Here is a 14,247-nt window from a genome sequence, read left to right as displayed (position 1 = left end):
GATAGAAGACTGCTGCAAAGGTCTTTGGCAGAAATAGCAGCATAATACCCAGAGCATATGAACTACAAGTAGCAGTACTGGTAATTATTATCCGATATTACGCCACATGGGGCTGATAAGGGTACAAATTGAGATTGTATGGAGCCTAGTAAATTCATTAAATGATTATTTAATTTTTTTGCATTATCACCAAGTCATTCAAAAGCCTCACTAAGATCATAGTAATAAAGGTACATGCAAGCATTAAACAAAACTTTACAGGAGACTTTTAAGTCTTACGTTTTAGGTCTTCTTGACAATAATCTAATTTAAGTCGTAAGCCTTTGAATGTGAGAATATTAAAACAATCACTTAGATGTGTTAGAAAAGACTAACTCTGAGGCTTGGAGGAAAAGGTCTATTGCAACGATATTACAGCAGAATGTATCGTGAACACACTTAAAATGATTTTCCCAAAAGTCAGAAAAAGTTAAGCACATCACCTATACACACACAATTCATTTTCAATATGAGCACAGATTCTCATTATAGCATGAAATCACACTGGCATTTACAAAGGTGCTTCGACAACAAATGATTGCTTATGCCAGCTGATTTACAGACTGAACCTTTTTGTTTTGTTTATGATGGAAAACAGCATGTCCAAAACAATGGAGGTTTAGTGCTTTTGTGGTGAATTGTCGTATATGTATTATATATACACACACACACACACACACACACACACACACACACACACACACACACACACACACACACACACACACACACACACACACACACACACACACACACACACACACACACACACACACACACACACACACACACACACACACACACACACACGCACACACACACAAAGAGGACTCCTGCACATAAACCTGTAGGAGTCAGGCAAATAAACTGTAAAAAAGGGACTGCACACTCCAGAGAACAGGAATGCATCATGCTATAAATCACTTAATGCAGTAGTAAGTTGTCCATCTCTGTGTTCAGTCCCTTCCTTAAGGAAGGTCCATCCTTTTTTTTTTTTTTTTTACAGTATGGACTTGAATGTCTGAGCTTCTTTCGTAAAGAATAATTGCTCTTGAACTATAGCGATCATATATCCTACTATATCACATCCTGTGGTGGGACAGTCAGATATATAGGACTGTGGTGGGACAGTCAGATATATAGGACTGTGGTGGGACAGTCAGATATATAGGACTGAAGCATCCTGTGGTGGGACAGTCAGATATATAGGACTGTGGTGGGACAGTCAGATATATAGGACTGAATATATATAGGATCATATATCCTACTATATCCCATCCTGTGGTGGGACAGTCAGATATATAGGACTACTATATCACATCCTGTGGTGGGACAGTCAGATATATAGGACTGAAGCATCCTGTGGTGGGACAGTCAGATATATAGGACTGAAGCATCCTGTGGTGGGACAGTCAGATATATAGGACTGTGGTGGGACAGTCAGATATATAGGACTGTGGTGGGACAGTCAGATATATAGGACTGTGGTGGGACAGTCAGATATATAGGACTGTGGTGGGACAGTCAGATATATAGGACTGAAGCAAGTGACCCTAGTCATGTCTCATGTACAGTATCTTTGCTCCGAGGGTCATAGAATGGCACAAAAACAGCAGCAGCGCTGTTGTTTTCTGGGCACGGCCCCCGCCTCTCTGGTGGGAGGGGCCTCGATGGGGGACGTCTCTACGTCTCTACAGTCGGACAGCGAGCCACTATAGGCGCCGAACAGCCTCCCGCACACCAGGTCCGCCGCCTTCCCGTCCATTGTGGACGACACGTCCGTCACCGTCTTCTCCCTCAGGGACATGTCCTCGTCGTCCTCGTCGTCGATCAGCACAAACTCCTTGACGTAAAGCAGCCCCGAGGCCCCTCCCTCCGCCAGCAACGTCCCCCGAAGAAGGACGGGGCTCCCCTGCTCCGACTCGTTGATGGTGTGGGCGTCTACAAAGGTCAGCGTCGAGGTTTCCGTCAGGGTCTCGTGCGGGTCCGTGGTGGAGGTGTCCTCTGGGCCAGAGTACGCCTGGCTGCCGGAGTCCAGCATCCACGAGGAGTCCTTTGTGGAGTTCTGGTGGTCTATGAGGTTCTCCCTCTGGCTTTTCCCATTAGAGGCCATGTGTGACCCACAAGACGCCTTCCCTGTACTGCCAACCTCGTACCGCATGGTGTGTGAGCCAGGCTCCATGGTGGTGCAGGTGTTGTGTGGATACATCAGGTCATTGTAGACCTGCGTTCTGCTGCCCCCTGCTGGGAAGAAGTAGATGGTTGATGGGCTTCCCCGTTCCTTGGTTACCCATGCATTGCTGTTCTGCTGAACTTGATCAGGGTAGAAAGAAAAAGAAAACATTATTTCATATATTTTGTGTTAAAATATGGTATGTTGATTAACCCAGTGAAAAAAATGCGTGCGCGCACACACACACACACACACACACACACACACACACACACACACACACACACACACACACACACACACACACACACACACACACACACACACACACACACACACACACACACACACACACACACACACACACACACACACACAGGAGGAAACACGCCGCCAGCACCCACAGCGTCCCGAGCGGGAATCGAATAAGGCTGAACAATACTAATTAATCTACGGCTGTTATCAAAGCAAATCTGGGCTTCCATAAGACCTCAACAGTGCCACAGGCTGATCACCTCCATGCCATGCCCAATTCCATGCCACGCCCCATTGATGAAATGATTTGTTCAAAAGTAGCCCAGACCAAGTATTAACTGCATACATTTCAGATGGTCGACATTTCTCTTTTTGTGGTCTCGTAAAATATTCTAATTCATTGAGATAGGATTTTTTGATTTTCATGAGCTGTACGCCATAATCATCAAGATTAAAACAAAAAAAGGTTTTAAATACTTCACTTTATGCACAATGAATTGAGAATATATGAAAGTTTCACTTTTTGAATTATATTACGGAAGAAAATGAACTTTTACAAAATATTCTAATTCATTGAGATGTATATAGCCCTATTTTTTTTATATTTTGTCGCAGGATGGTAAGAATTACAGATCTACGACTACAAGCTCACAAAGCTTTCCAGTGTGAACATATATTTTTATTCATTGTGAAAAATTTTGAAATGTTTTGAAAATGTGTGCCTGTAAAACGCCATGCCCATGAAAGCGGTTTAAACTAAGCTATGATTTATCGTCACATTGTGACAGTTGTTTTGGATCAGAGAATCATCTGACTTTTCACAATATATTGACAACAGACTGTGATGACTTGACTTGACTATGACGGTGTTACTCCATTAGTGTTTTTTGTTTGTATGGATGCACTAAACAAAGTTTCGTTGTACGTCTCATACAGTGACAAATAAAGATCTTATCTTAATGTAGGCCTATAAAAAAACATGATTTGAACATTGTACCAACAAAGAAGCTGCAGGTCAAATGTGTTCTGTAGAACAACTTAAACTGCAGTGTAGTGAAGAGAGTACATGCTGCCCTTTAGCGTCTACCTTTTAGAATAGCGTAAATAAATCAAGCTGCTCCTTTAAAAAATAACTGCAAATCCCAAAGGAGCAGAAACGATGTCTTCTAAAGTGAAGTAGGCTCAGTCTCTCTTCCACCCATTCCATCTCTGAGCACCGAGCGAGCGAGCACGCACGCACGCACGCACAACTGAAAATTACATGAATGAATGAAAATTGGAACATTCACTCTAAATTTAGCAAAGACACGTCAGATATGCTCATCCCCACTCTTAACATGATCTACAGTAGTTCGCTCTTACTACTGCTGTGCAGAAACATAATTTTAAACATTTTGTTTAAAACAAAATACAAATTCAAGATCTTAAAACAATAATATCGAATCATGTAACGTCAATTGCATCACAATGAAAAGATTATACTGTTCCTCAACTGTGGACCTACTGACTACCGTTTTACTTTGGTTTTTCTTTCCCATTACCTCTTGTTTCCAGTTGGCTCCCCTGGGTGACCCCTACTTTTGAAAACCAGAGGACTAGAATCATGACTTATGAAAATGAAGACATTTGCCAATTCAGACGCCCTCGAAGGACTGTAATTCCATTTACAGTAGTAACACCCCTGTTCCACTTGACTAACTGCTATGCATGACAGAATCAGGCCCCCATGAATGAATAATGGCACAAATGTACGCTCATGATGAACCAGTGATGGATGAGGAACAATAGATGAAAAATGGATTCTGGTTAAACACAGTTGTTGCATTAATGCTTTTGGTTTGCAAGTTACTACTGTATGTGCATATCTTGTCATTGTGTCGAAACTGACACCAGGTTTTTATAGTGATCGAGGCAGAACTTAATTACAGAGAAGGCTGGTCTAAGCTGACCCTTGGATTTAAAAATAAACTATTGAATTTATTCTAATCTGGACAATCGATATTCACATTTTCCTGTACTATATTCATGATCACATCAAACTGTGGCATTAGTTAAATTCTGCCATTGAATTAACAACTAGGTAAAGAGTTGGTGTTCATGATTATTGTTTTTGCATCTGTCACCTCAACACAAGCTTACATTAATTGCATCCGACAACCATCTTAATTTATCTAGCCAAAGTGTGGCCCATTGTGGTACCCTCTGGTAATATACTCCCAAGTAGCGATAATCTGAACCATGCAATTCAGAAATGCACAAAAAGAAAAAAACGTATTTATTCGTTCGGGTCAGATTTAAAAAAACCAAAGTAGAATAAAGTAGTCAGTCAGTAGTCTGACAAAAAGTAGAATAAAATCAGTCAGTTATTATTATCCATTATATTCCTGCTCCAACCCACCATACTGAAAAAAGTCATTGTATCAAATTTGTGTTCATAATATTCCAAACAATATCACAGAATTATATCAGAGAAAAATGCTTACCAATAGATGACGCCTACTACGTTTGTAGTCACATAGATCCCATGATACAGCTGATCAAAAGAGGAGGCTTGTAGTCACGTAGATCCCATGATACGGCTGATCAACAGAGCGAGCAGCCGTATGAATTCAGGAGATGGAACTCTGCTCGACTTTTCCGATGATGTGGATTGATTCTACACAGACGGAGACGCTTTTCTTTCACTTCAGTTCCAAGCCCACTCAGTCCCTACCTAGGCTACCCCACACCCAATAAGTGTTCCCTCCCTCCCAGCCGTTCCTCCTGTCCTTACATCTCACAATGCACAAACACAACATTGATGTATCGAGGGAGTATGAATGAATGCATGAATGCTTCATGCCGATCGCTCTCACTAAACCAATACAGCAAGCTTAATTGGGTGACAGCCCCTAAATCGGGGAAGGGGTTGCTAATTGCATTCAAGTGTTTTCAGAGATATGGGCACGCATGTCATCTCCAATTGACCCTTTGTCAAGTCCCGCCCGTGGTTGTGACCCTCTTCTCACCGATTGGTTGCCGTTTCTTGGTTGGACAAAAATAATTTCTCTCCATCCACTACCATTGAAATAAACAGGTTTTTCAGTTGCTTCATACGGATATTCAGTGTATTCAATGAATTCTTATTCCAAATAAAAAGGAACATATCGGGGTGCAGCATCAATAATGTTTTTGAATGTTTTAACAAATTCAACATAAACAACAATAAGGTGGAACCCGGGCGGAACAAGGCAGAAAGAGCCTGCTGGTCAGTCAGTCATGGATCTACAGTATCAGAACGCTGACAATGGGTCATTTGAGGTTCACCTCAACTCATTTCTATATACATTTCCTGTCTAGGGAAATGCATTGTGTATGAAATGTGATGTTTTGATTTGAGTTGACAATAGGAGGTTGCACGTTGCAGGACGTATTTAGAGCCATCTTCCTCTTTCTGATTCTGTGCAAGGAAGCATGAAGAGCCCCTTCTCTCAGCACCATGTCACTGAATGTACTGTAGTACAATAAATAATACAGAAGAAAATACTTTCACATACATGAAAGCTGTAAAACAGGAATATCAAAGGAATCAAATATTCAGAAGCCTCCAGTCCCTGTAAGGACTCGGTCTGCATCAGCCGTTGTCTTATAGTACACTGTTTGACATAGCATAGGACATATGGAATATACAATACAGAAACCAATTCATAAGGAACAAATTAGACAAAGTCATATATTTTCCCAGTATTTGTGATCTGCAATTCACAGCATTTTACAGCAGATTATATGGAATTCAGAATATCATATTATAATATTAATAATAAAAAAGACGTATTATATTGCAACAGTGTTTACTGTTAATTATGCAATGGTGCAATTTAATTGGAATGAAACACGAGCAGTAAAGCCCAGTTACTGATCTATACTGGAATTAACAGTAAAGCTGAAACCTGAAACTCATCTTTCATTAATCAGAAATAACTCTTTGCAAAATGTTTTCTTCTGATATAACTGAACAAAATGATAAACACTATTCAAGAAGCGCTACTGATGAGTCCCGTCATGTTAGGTAACCTGGTTTTGTGTTGCTCCATTTGGAAAGTTATTCCTTGGGAAGAAGACAGGCCCTCCTCTGGTGTGGTCCCCCAGAAAGTGATCTCCACCATGCCTGGTACTGAAAGGGGCTCCTTAAACTGGGCTGTGACAAAGATGGGGGCTCTGATGGCTCCGGTCCCTGATCAAATGAATTAAACAATTTAGGCATTCAGCAGACGGTCTTAATCCAGAGGGATTTACAGTAAGCAAGGGAAACACAAGGCAATACATCAAATATCCTCAATCCTCAACAGTATAATGTGAAGAAAAAAGCAATAATCTGTACATGGAGACTATAAACACTATAGGGAAACAGGTGTTAAACTTAATTAAAATAAAGGTCTGGACAATGGACACAACAACAACATGATGATAGGGGAGGGAAATGTATAACATCCATTTAGAAAATAAATAAAATGTAACATTTGGACATATCAGAATATGTTCTCATCATATATTTAATATGTTGCAACGCAACATGTTGTGAGCTTGTAGATCTGCTATTTTTGGCTTATGTTTCCCCAGAATATGGATGCTGGGGCTGGGGGTGGTCAACGGCATTAGCGTAGCATTTTAAGTTTTAAGCATTTTCATTATAGTGATATATTTGCCACAATAATCGTGAAATGTAATTGTCATATCGCCCCTTCCCTAGTGTGGAGTATTATTCCTGCACTAATCAGCACAAGAGCATTCACTAGTAACTGTGCAGGCCAGGATATCTGCAAAACAATGGTAAGCGTGTGTGTACGGTGTACCTTTATGTTTCTCTATTTCCGCCAGGCAGACAGACAGCATCCAGACACTGGGAGAGCTCCAGCATCTGTAGCCGAAGAGTCTGGCTGGTATTGTGAGGAGGTAGTTTGGGAGGTCGTCGAGGAAGGACCAGACACATGTCAGCCCTGCTGTCCCAGGCACTCTCATCTGTACCCTAGTCTTTACATTGCCTGAGTCAGGCCATTCTTCTGTCAAAACAAAGAGAGACATGAGCAGACAGAAAAATATATACCTTACTTGCTCTTTCTTAGCCCTACATGATTGAATCTACTTTGAAGCTGGCATTTCTATTTTGGTCTTGCCATTATCCTGTAGGACATGAACATAATAAATTGCAATAATTTTCCCAAATGTTCACAATTTGCGAAAATAGCAAAAATAGCCTCTATTTTACGAAATATTTTGAGATGGGGGTCGGCGGCCAAATACATATAATGTTGGGGGTCCTTGAATGAAATAGTTTGAGAACCACTGACATAGCAACATAAGTTTAGCAGAATACGGTTTTAGAATCGGACTCAGGTCTTAATGGGTTCATTTCTATTCTAAAGTAACAACTAATTGTTTATAACAATCCTACAATTCTGCGCTGAATATAACTCACTCTCACTGTCCTCCTTCAGCAAAGGTCTGGTGTCTTTGTGGAGCTTGTCTGTGGACAGAAGTGTCACTACGCTCTCCCACACTGGCTGACCGGAGCGGGAGGAGGCAGAGAGGAAGACGTCTACCTCCACACCGCCGTCGACCACTTGGTACCCCAGGACTCGGACCTGCAGCGTGAACGGACCCTTCTTCAGTTCGTCAATTGGCTGCAGGGTTTTCAAGCTCTGGCGCACACGGATTAGACCTAGTTAATCAATGACATAGAATGGGGGAAAAACAATACAAAAGAAGCTTTCATTGTTGCCCATACAGTATATGCAAAGTTTCAAATTTGCCTCAAGATTTTGGTACACCGAGAACTACCAGGCACAAGAACAACACAATATGCACTTGACAGTGCATATTGTGTTCCAGCTCATATTTACAATTACATTAAGTAAGCAGGTGGTATGGTTCAGTACAGTAGACCAGTCGTTGTCTCAGATCATCAGGTCATTTTCGGATTAATTGAAAAGGGTGGACCCTGTTGTAAACAAGTGTAATGCTTCCCCAGTGCCAGATTGCTCAGGACCGGCCCTGCCTGAATGACATTGTTACTTTATAGACATTGTTACTTTATAGCACCTTTCATTTATGTCATATTACCATACATATTACATATAAATCTTTCCAACTAAGATACATTATGTTACAAAGAAAACGATCAGTTCCCATTAGGACTCATCCCTAAAACTGTGAGAGGCAGTGATAGATTAAAGCAGTTGCTTCAGAGAGAAACCTTCTGGATTATAACCCTGAAAGCCACAAACTTCCCAGGTCTCAATGACGAAATAGACTTTTCCCCTTTTCTCTAAAAAGGTTTCCTTCCTGTTCACAACTTTTTTCTGGTGTTTTAGGGAATTCTGTCTTTTTATTTTTATTTTCTACAAAACTCCCAGTCGTTTTGATACCCCTGTATTTGAAACTGTATGGACACAACTGTTATGATGTAGATTTTAATGTGCGGACATTGATGTTCTGACATTTATTGTGCTGACACTTATTAGACTGACAGTGACACTGATTGTTGTCAAGTGTTTTCAATCATGATGGTCGCTATATAATGACGTCTTGCTGCACGTCATAACTATGGGACCCCTCAAATCATGAACGCAGCATGCAATTTACGTGAAATCTTTCACACATTTTCTTACTAGGCTGAGGAATATATCCCACCCTTTTCACATTGGCCTGTTATAGCGCCACCAACAGGTTGATTTTTGCAAAACACATTTTTGGAACAAAATGCCTCAAAAACATGTTTATATTAATCCTAAACATTTTGCCAAACATCTCACACAGTCCTATCCTCCTGGTGGAGACCTGTGCCCAGAAGGGCACTTTTTCTAGTTCCCATTAGGACTGCTTGAAAATAACTTTATACTAGTCATTTCATTCCTTGAACCCCAGCATCCCTATTCTGGGGGGGAACATTCACCAATGTAGATCTTTGTGTGAGCTTGTAGATTTGTCTGTTTTTGACAAGGAGATTTGGTGTAGGCTACTGTAAATCGAAAAAGAAGTATAGAGGGTAAAATGGTAAATGGTGCATTTATATAGCGCCTTTATCCAAGGCGCTTTAGATAGAATGTGCATTACATTCACCCATTCACGCACACATTCATACACTGATGGTGGCTGAAACCATGCAAGGCACCAACCAGCACATCAGGAGCAATTAGGGGTTCAGTGACTTGCTCAAGGACACTTCGACACTAACTCTGGGGGAGCCCGGGTCTAATGGTCTAAGTGGTTAAACTGAAGTGATATTGATGAAGTCCAAATATTACTGAGGCACCCCTGGACTTGTGTCGCAGACTCACAGCAGCACCCACTTTGAGAAGCCCCTGCAGTAGGCACTATCTTTTACCTGTTGGACTCAACCTGAAGTTGTCGTCACAGAGGACCATGAGCAGCAGGCGCTGACAGAGAGCTTCAGGGAAGCACAGTGGGATGTCTCTGTATTCACTGTCGGGGTAGTCCCAGCCATAGCCTGCTGCATCACACCACCGCCTCAGCTGCCCAATCTCAAGCCTTGAAAATTTGGAGTAGGATGTAGTTCATTTTTAGGTTTGACAGAACATAACGTGCAGAAAATGCAAGTTTGCACAAGGTAGGTAGCCAATAATCTGAATGGTAGTATAGGTGTGGGGATCACACAACCAAGGAAGAGTGGGCACCTCAAATTGGCATTTTTTTTCCCAAAAGGAAAAAATGTTTTTAATTAAAGTATACATGATTAAAACATGCTTATATAACAAGTCTGATAATGATGTACAGACTAGTCCATAATCCACATTAATCCACATCTATCTGGTCCATAGGTCTAATGCTTAATTCTGCCTTGAAAACGGTGGGCCCTATTGTAAACAAGTGTAATGCTTTAATGGTGTCGTCCACTCACAGTTAACAGTTTTTGTATTGAGTTGTGAAATGTACTGTAATTCTGCAAACTGTTAATAAATACTTCAATCAATCAATCAATCAAAAGGGGCTATGGACCGAGCTAATCCACATCTAGCTCCAATGAGAACCTCTAATTCACATAATGTAAAGTTTACATTACTTAAAAACATTTTTTTATTATTATTTTTACATCGAGATGCCCTGTGCGGCTGTGCCAACTGCCAAGAATCCTAGATGTCCCACTGACTGCCCACCTGTATCCATCCGAATGCAACAAAAAGAAAAGCTCATTAGAAGTTCAAGTACGTACCTACAGTTGAGGACAGTGTAAACAACTTCACACATTCCACTCCTTGTGTACAAGAGACCAGCCCTCCTCCTACAAGTGGCCATGGTCAAGTACTTGATGACGAGATACACCGAGCTTGGAAGCGTTTGACTGTTGTACACATTACGTTTTAGCAGTTTATGAGCGCAGTAAATGTGCTTATAGAATAAATAAATGGAACATGCTGCAAGCGAAACAATAACGCCGCTCCGTGCGTTACAGTTACAAGCTAAATTATTTAATGCTGCCATGATGTTTTGTTGACTAATGTGCAGCAACAGTGCGGCAGTAACGGGACGTGTACTAGGACAAACAAAGTGCGTTCGCCTAATACCCATTACCCAACTCAGACAAAACGAATCTAGTAGGCCAGTCAATCTAAGCTAAAAGAGGCGTGACCCAAAATAAATTGCAATAGTAATCGTTCAATGTTTTTTTATGATCATCCAAATAAGATATTAAAAATTGATTATAATACAAAATTTGGATCATGGTAAATTCAGGGGTTGAACATTTGAATTGTGCTTTAAGTAGCATGTCAAACTAGGGGTTATTCATGATTCTGAACATTCCAAGCATTATATTTCTTGCACGAAAAACACTCGCACACTAAAAACGGCCATAGCCACTTGCCCAAATGTGATGACCTCATCACATCACATACTTAAATGTATCTTTCAACTTCTTGTTTAAGACCCACAATGACTGGATAATGGATATACAGGTTTTGTAGCAAATTGCGTAACTATTAGACCTTAATTGTCAAATGTTTAAACATGTATTTATTTAATATTTTTGGAAGAAAAAAATAGCCACTTTAACACAGAGGTGCTCACCTATCTCGTTACCTGTTGTGTATATACAATTATAATAATTGTATTGTAATTATTTGAAAACGTTACTTTGTAGATTTTGATTACAAAACATACATTAACCACTATTATGTGGCTGAAAATGTACAAAATAGTCGATTACAAGCTCACAATGCGTTGACTCACAATCTACAAGCTCACAATGTCACGACGTGACGCATTGTGAGCTTGTAGACCTGCTATTTTCTAATGATTTGTTATACATAACATATATAAACATGTTTGCTTGAATAACAAAACAAATAGGCATTTCAACACATTTTTTTATTCAACAATGAAAGTGTAAATGCATTGAATTTGTCTGAAAAATGTAACCATCCCAAAAAGCTGTAGGGTCTTAATTTGAATGGCTGGACTTGACTGTACGGTCACTGTACATGATAGGATTTGACGAGACATTGCAAAAGGAGTGATTTATAGACTTAGACTCTGAAACTCTGTACATGTATTAATGTTTTTGTGTCAAGTCAGTCTTCTTTATGTACAGGTGTTCCTGAGGTCACACAAATATTCTTCGCTGTCAGCTGTCGATGTAGTTGTGTCTGCTAGCTTCCAGTAATGTCGTCTTCACTCAGCCAAACAGCAGCAGCAGTACGATAACCACAGTATTCACTCCTATCAAGGGCACTGTGGTGGAGGAAGAAGACACATGGAAAAAGTGATTTTAAGCAAGGATGTTGGCAGTTCTGTAGCCCCTCTCGGGACCATCCGTAAAGTTTCTGAAATTTGGATGTTACTTTACGTAGGGTCCCTATGCATTTATTCCACGCGTTATGGTACACAGACGTACATACCCTCGGGAAAGGCCGTGCTGCGGCCTTTTGGTGGTGGTGAGATGTTTCAAAAGAAGCATAAATCGGCTATAGGAGACAACGGAAACGTCAGAGAATTTTCATTTTGAGCAGAAGCCGTTAAGTGTTTGACCGTTTTGGCTGCTCTTGACTTCCCATTGTACCGCCTCCCGCACCGACACTGGCTAGCTGCGACAGAGCAGATCAGAGGCAGGAACGTAGGACGCGTAGCTAGCCAGTCCCGGTGCTGGAGGCGGTACAATGGGAAGTCAATAAGGAAGTCAAGGAAGGAAGGAAGAGAGAATTTCAGAGCAGCCAAAACGGTCAAACAAAGATTAAAAATACTTAACGGCTTCTGCTCCAAATGAAAATTCTCTGACGTTTCCGTTTTCTCCTATAGCCGATTTATGCTTCTTTTGAAACATCTCACCACCACCAAAAGGCCGCAGCACGGCCTTTCCCGAGTGTATGTACGTCTGTGTACCATAACGTGTGGAATAAATGCATAGGGACCCTACGTAAAGTAAAGTCCAAATTTCAGAAACTTTACGGAGGGTCCCGAGAGGGGCTAGCAGTTCTGAAGACAGCAGAGCAGAGCAAAAGTGGAGATATTTTACTAAAACACGTTTTCTGACAGGGCTTTCAAATGGTTATTTGGAATCCTTACTGTGCTTAGTGTGCTAGCTAGAAGACCATGGAGTCTTCATGAACTTACTGTCAGAGCTGGAGATAGGTCTAAGAGTTGAGGTGAGACATAGCCTACTATATAAGAACTAATGTATTGTAAGTTTCCTAATGTGTGTGTGTGTGAGAGAGAGAGAGAGAGAGAGAGAGAGAGAGAGGGACAGAGGGGGGGGGGGGGAGAGTGTGAGTGAGTGAGTGAGTGAGTGTGTGTAGCATACCTCTCATGACCGTTCTGACAGAGCGGATAAGGTTCATGAGTTGAACTCTGATGCCTGGTTCATCACCGAATCCTCCAACACTTTGGTCCACACCCCAGCCAACTAAGAAGGAAGGTGACAGAAAATAATCAGCATAAATAGGTGTAAACATACATACTGTTTCATTACAGAAATTTGACCAGCTACCATCAATGTGAACAATAAAACATTAGTACCAGGTGCAACAAATGTAATTTGTTGTGACAACTTGTTTAAGCGATTTGGAAAATGCCCTAATTTTTCCATACACAAGCATGTATACTGTATCGTTTCATTAAATACTTTATTAGCAGTTGCCAGTTTGCAAAACAAAAGCACAGGAATGTACAGTTCGATACAAGGTCTCCTAAAGAGGATTTAAAAGAAAGCCTAGATGTCTCGTTTCCATGGGGTCCTTTAAATTGTAATTGTGATTTCGCACTACCAAAACACATTAAAAAAGATGTGTAATCACTGGCCCACAATTTGACAGAGCCTTAATCACAGAAATAAAAGTATGTGGGTTGAACTCATCCACTGCTACATCATCCATTGGTTGAGTTGCTAGCCCATAAGCTAGCGTCACGTTAGCTTAACTTTAGAAGATTTCAGCAAAGCACTTTCACGTTACGAGCACTGCAGGTACTTACTTTTACTAAGAAACCTCTCTTCGTGCAACACAGCAACGGCGTTTACACACAGAATCGCCGCCTGAATAAGAGAATATAAGGTAAAAGCCATGTTGTCTCTTAGCAACTAGAAAAGGAGCTCTGTCTGTTGTTTTCTTCTGACGTGTAGTGTACGGCATCTGGCGAGGGACAACTGTCTGACTGCAGTGACTGGTACAGCCCCCGCCGCGTTACAACAGTCGGTATCGGTTCGGACGTCGGTTATCGGTAGACTAGAGCAGTGGTTCTCAACATGTGGGTCGGGACACCCAGGGGGTCCCCTAGCTCTGGTCATCCCTTGG

General features: G+C 41.2%; 3 protein-coding genes across 4 annotated transcripts; all 3 read right to left on the bottom strand.

Moving 5' to 3' along the window:
- Positions 1-235: 235 nt before the first annotated feature.
- Positions 236-5,103, bottom strand: LOC306934120 (uncharacterized protein). The gene is made up of 2 exons (XM_079516600.1): positions 4,951-5,103; positions 236-2,352 (listed from the first exon to the last, which is right to left on the bottom strand). Exon 2 carries the CDS (start codon positions 2,246-2,248, stop codon positions 1,631-1,633), a length of 618 nt encoding a protein of 205 aa, XP_079372726.1. The 5' UTR covers positions 2,249-2,352; positions 4,951-5,103; the 3' UTR covers positions 236-1,630.
- A 176-nt stretch (positions 5,104-5,279) lies between these two features.
- On the bottom strand, positions 5,280-11,020 carry LOC306933819 (uncharacterized protein). 2 transcript variants are annotated; one of them, XM_079516145.1, is made up of 5 exons: positions 10,677-11,020; positions 9,831-9,994; positions 7,923-8,165; positions 7,300-7,506; positions 5,280-6,680 (listed from the first exon to the last, which is right to left on the bottom strand). In XM_079516145.1, exons 1-5 carry the CDS (start codon positions 10,943-10,945, stop codon positions 6,481-6,483), a joined length of 1,083 nt encoding a protein of 360 aa, XP_079372271.1. In that variant the 5' UTR covers positions 10,946-11,020; the 3' UTR covers positions 5,280-6,480. The 2 variants fall into 2 exon arrangements, with proteins under 2 accessions (XP_079372271.1, XP_079372272.1); XM_079516146.1 differs by having other exon boundaries at positions 7,300-7,503.
- Positions 11,021-11,811: 791 nt separating this feature from the next.
- ier3ip1 (immediate early response 3 interacting protein 1) lies at positions 11,812-14,151 on the bottom strand. The gene is made up of 3 exons (XM_079515619.1): positions 13,928-14,151; positions 13,260-13,361; positions 11,812-12,193 (listed from the first exon to the last, which is right to left on the bottom strand). Exons 1-3 carry the CDS (start codon positions 14,016-14,018, stop codon positions 12,138-12,140), a joined length of 249 nt encoding a protein of 82 aa, XP_079371745.1. The 5' UTR covers positions 14,019-14,151; the 3' UTR covers positions 11,812-12,137.
- Positions 14,152-14,247: the final 96 nt, after the last annotated feature.

The sequence above is a fragment of the Electrona antarctica genome, assembly GCF_951216825.1.
Source record: "Electrona antarctica genome assembly, chromosome: 12".
Taxonomy (NCBI): domain Eukaryota; kingdom Metazoa; phylum Chordata; class Actinopteri; order Myctophiformes; family Myctophidae; genus Electrona; species Electrona antarctica.
This window is presented reverse-complemented; position numbering and strand designations above follow the sequence as displayed.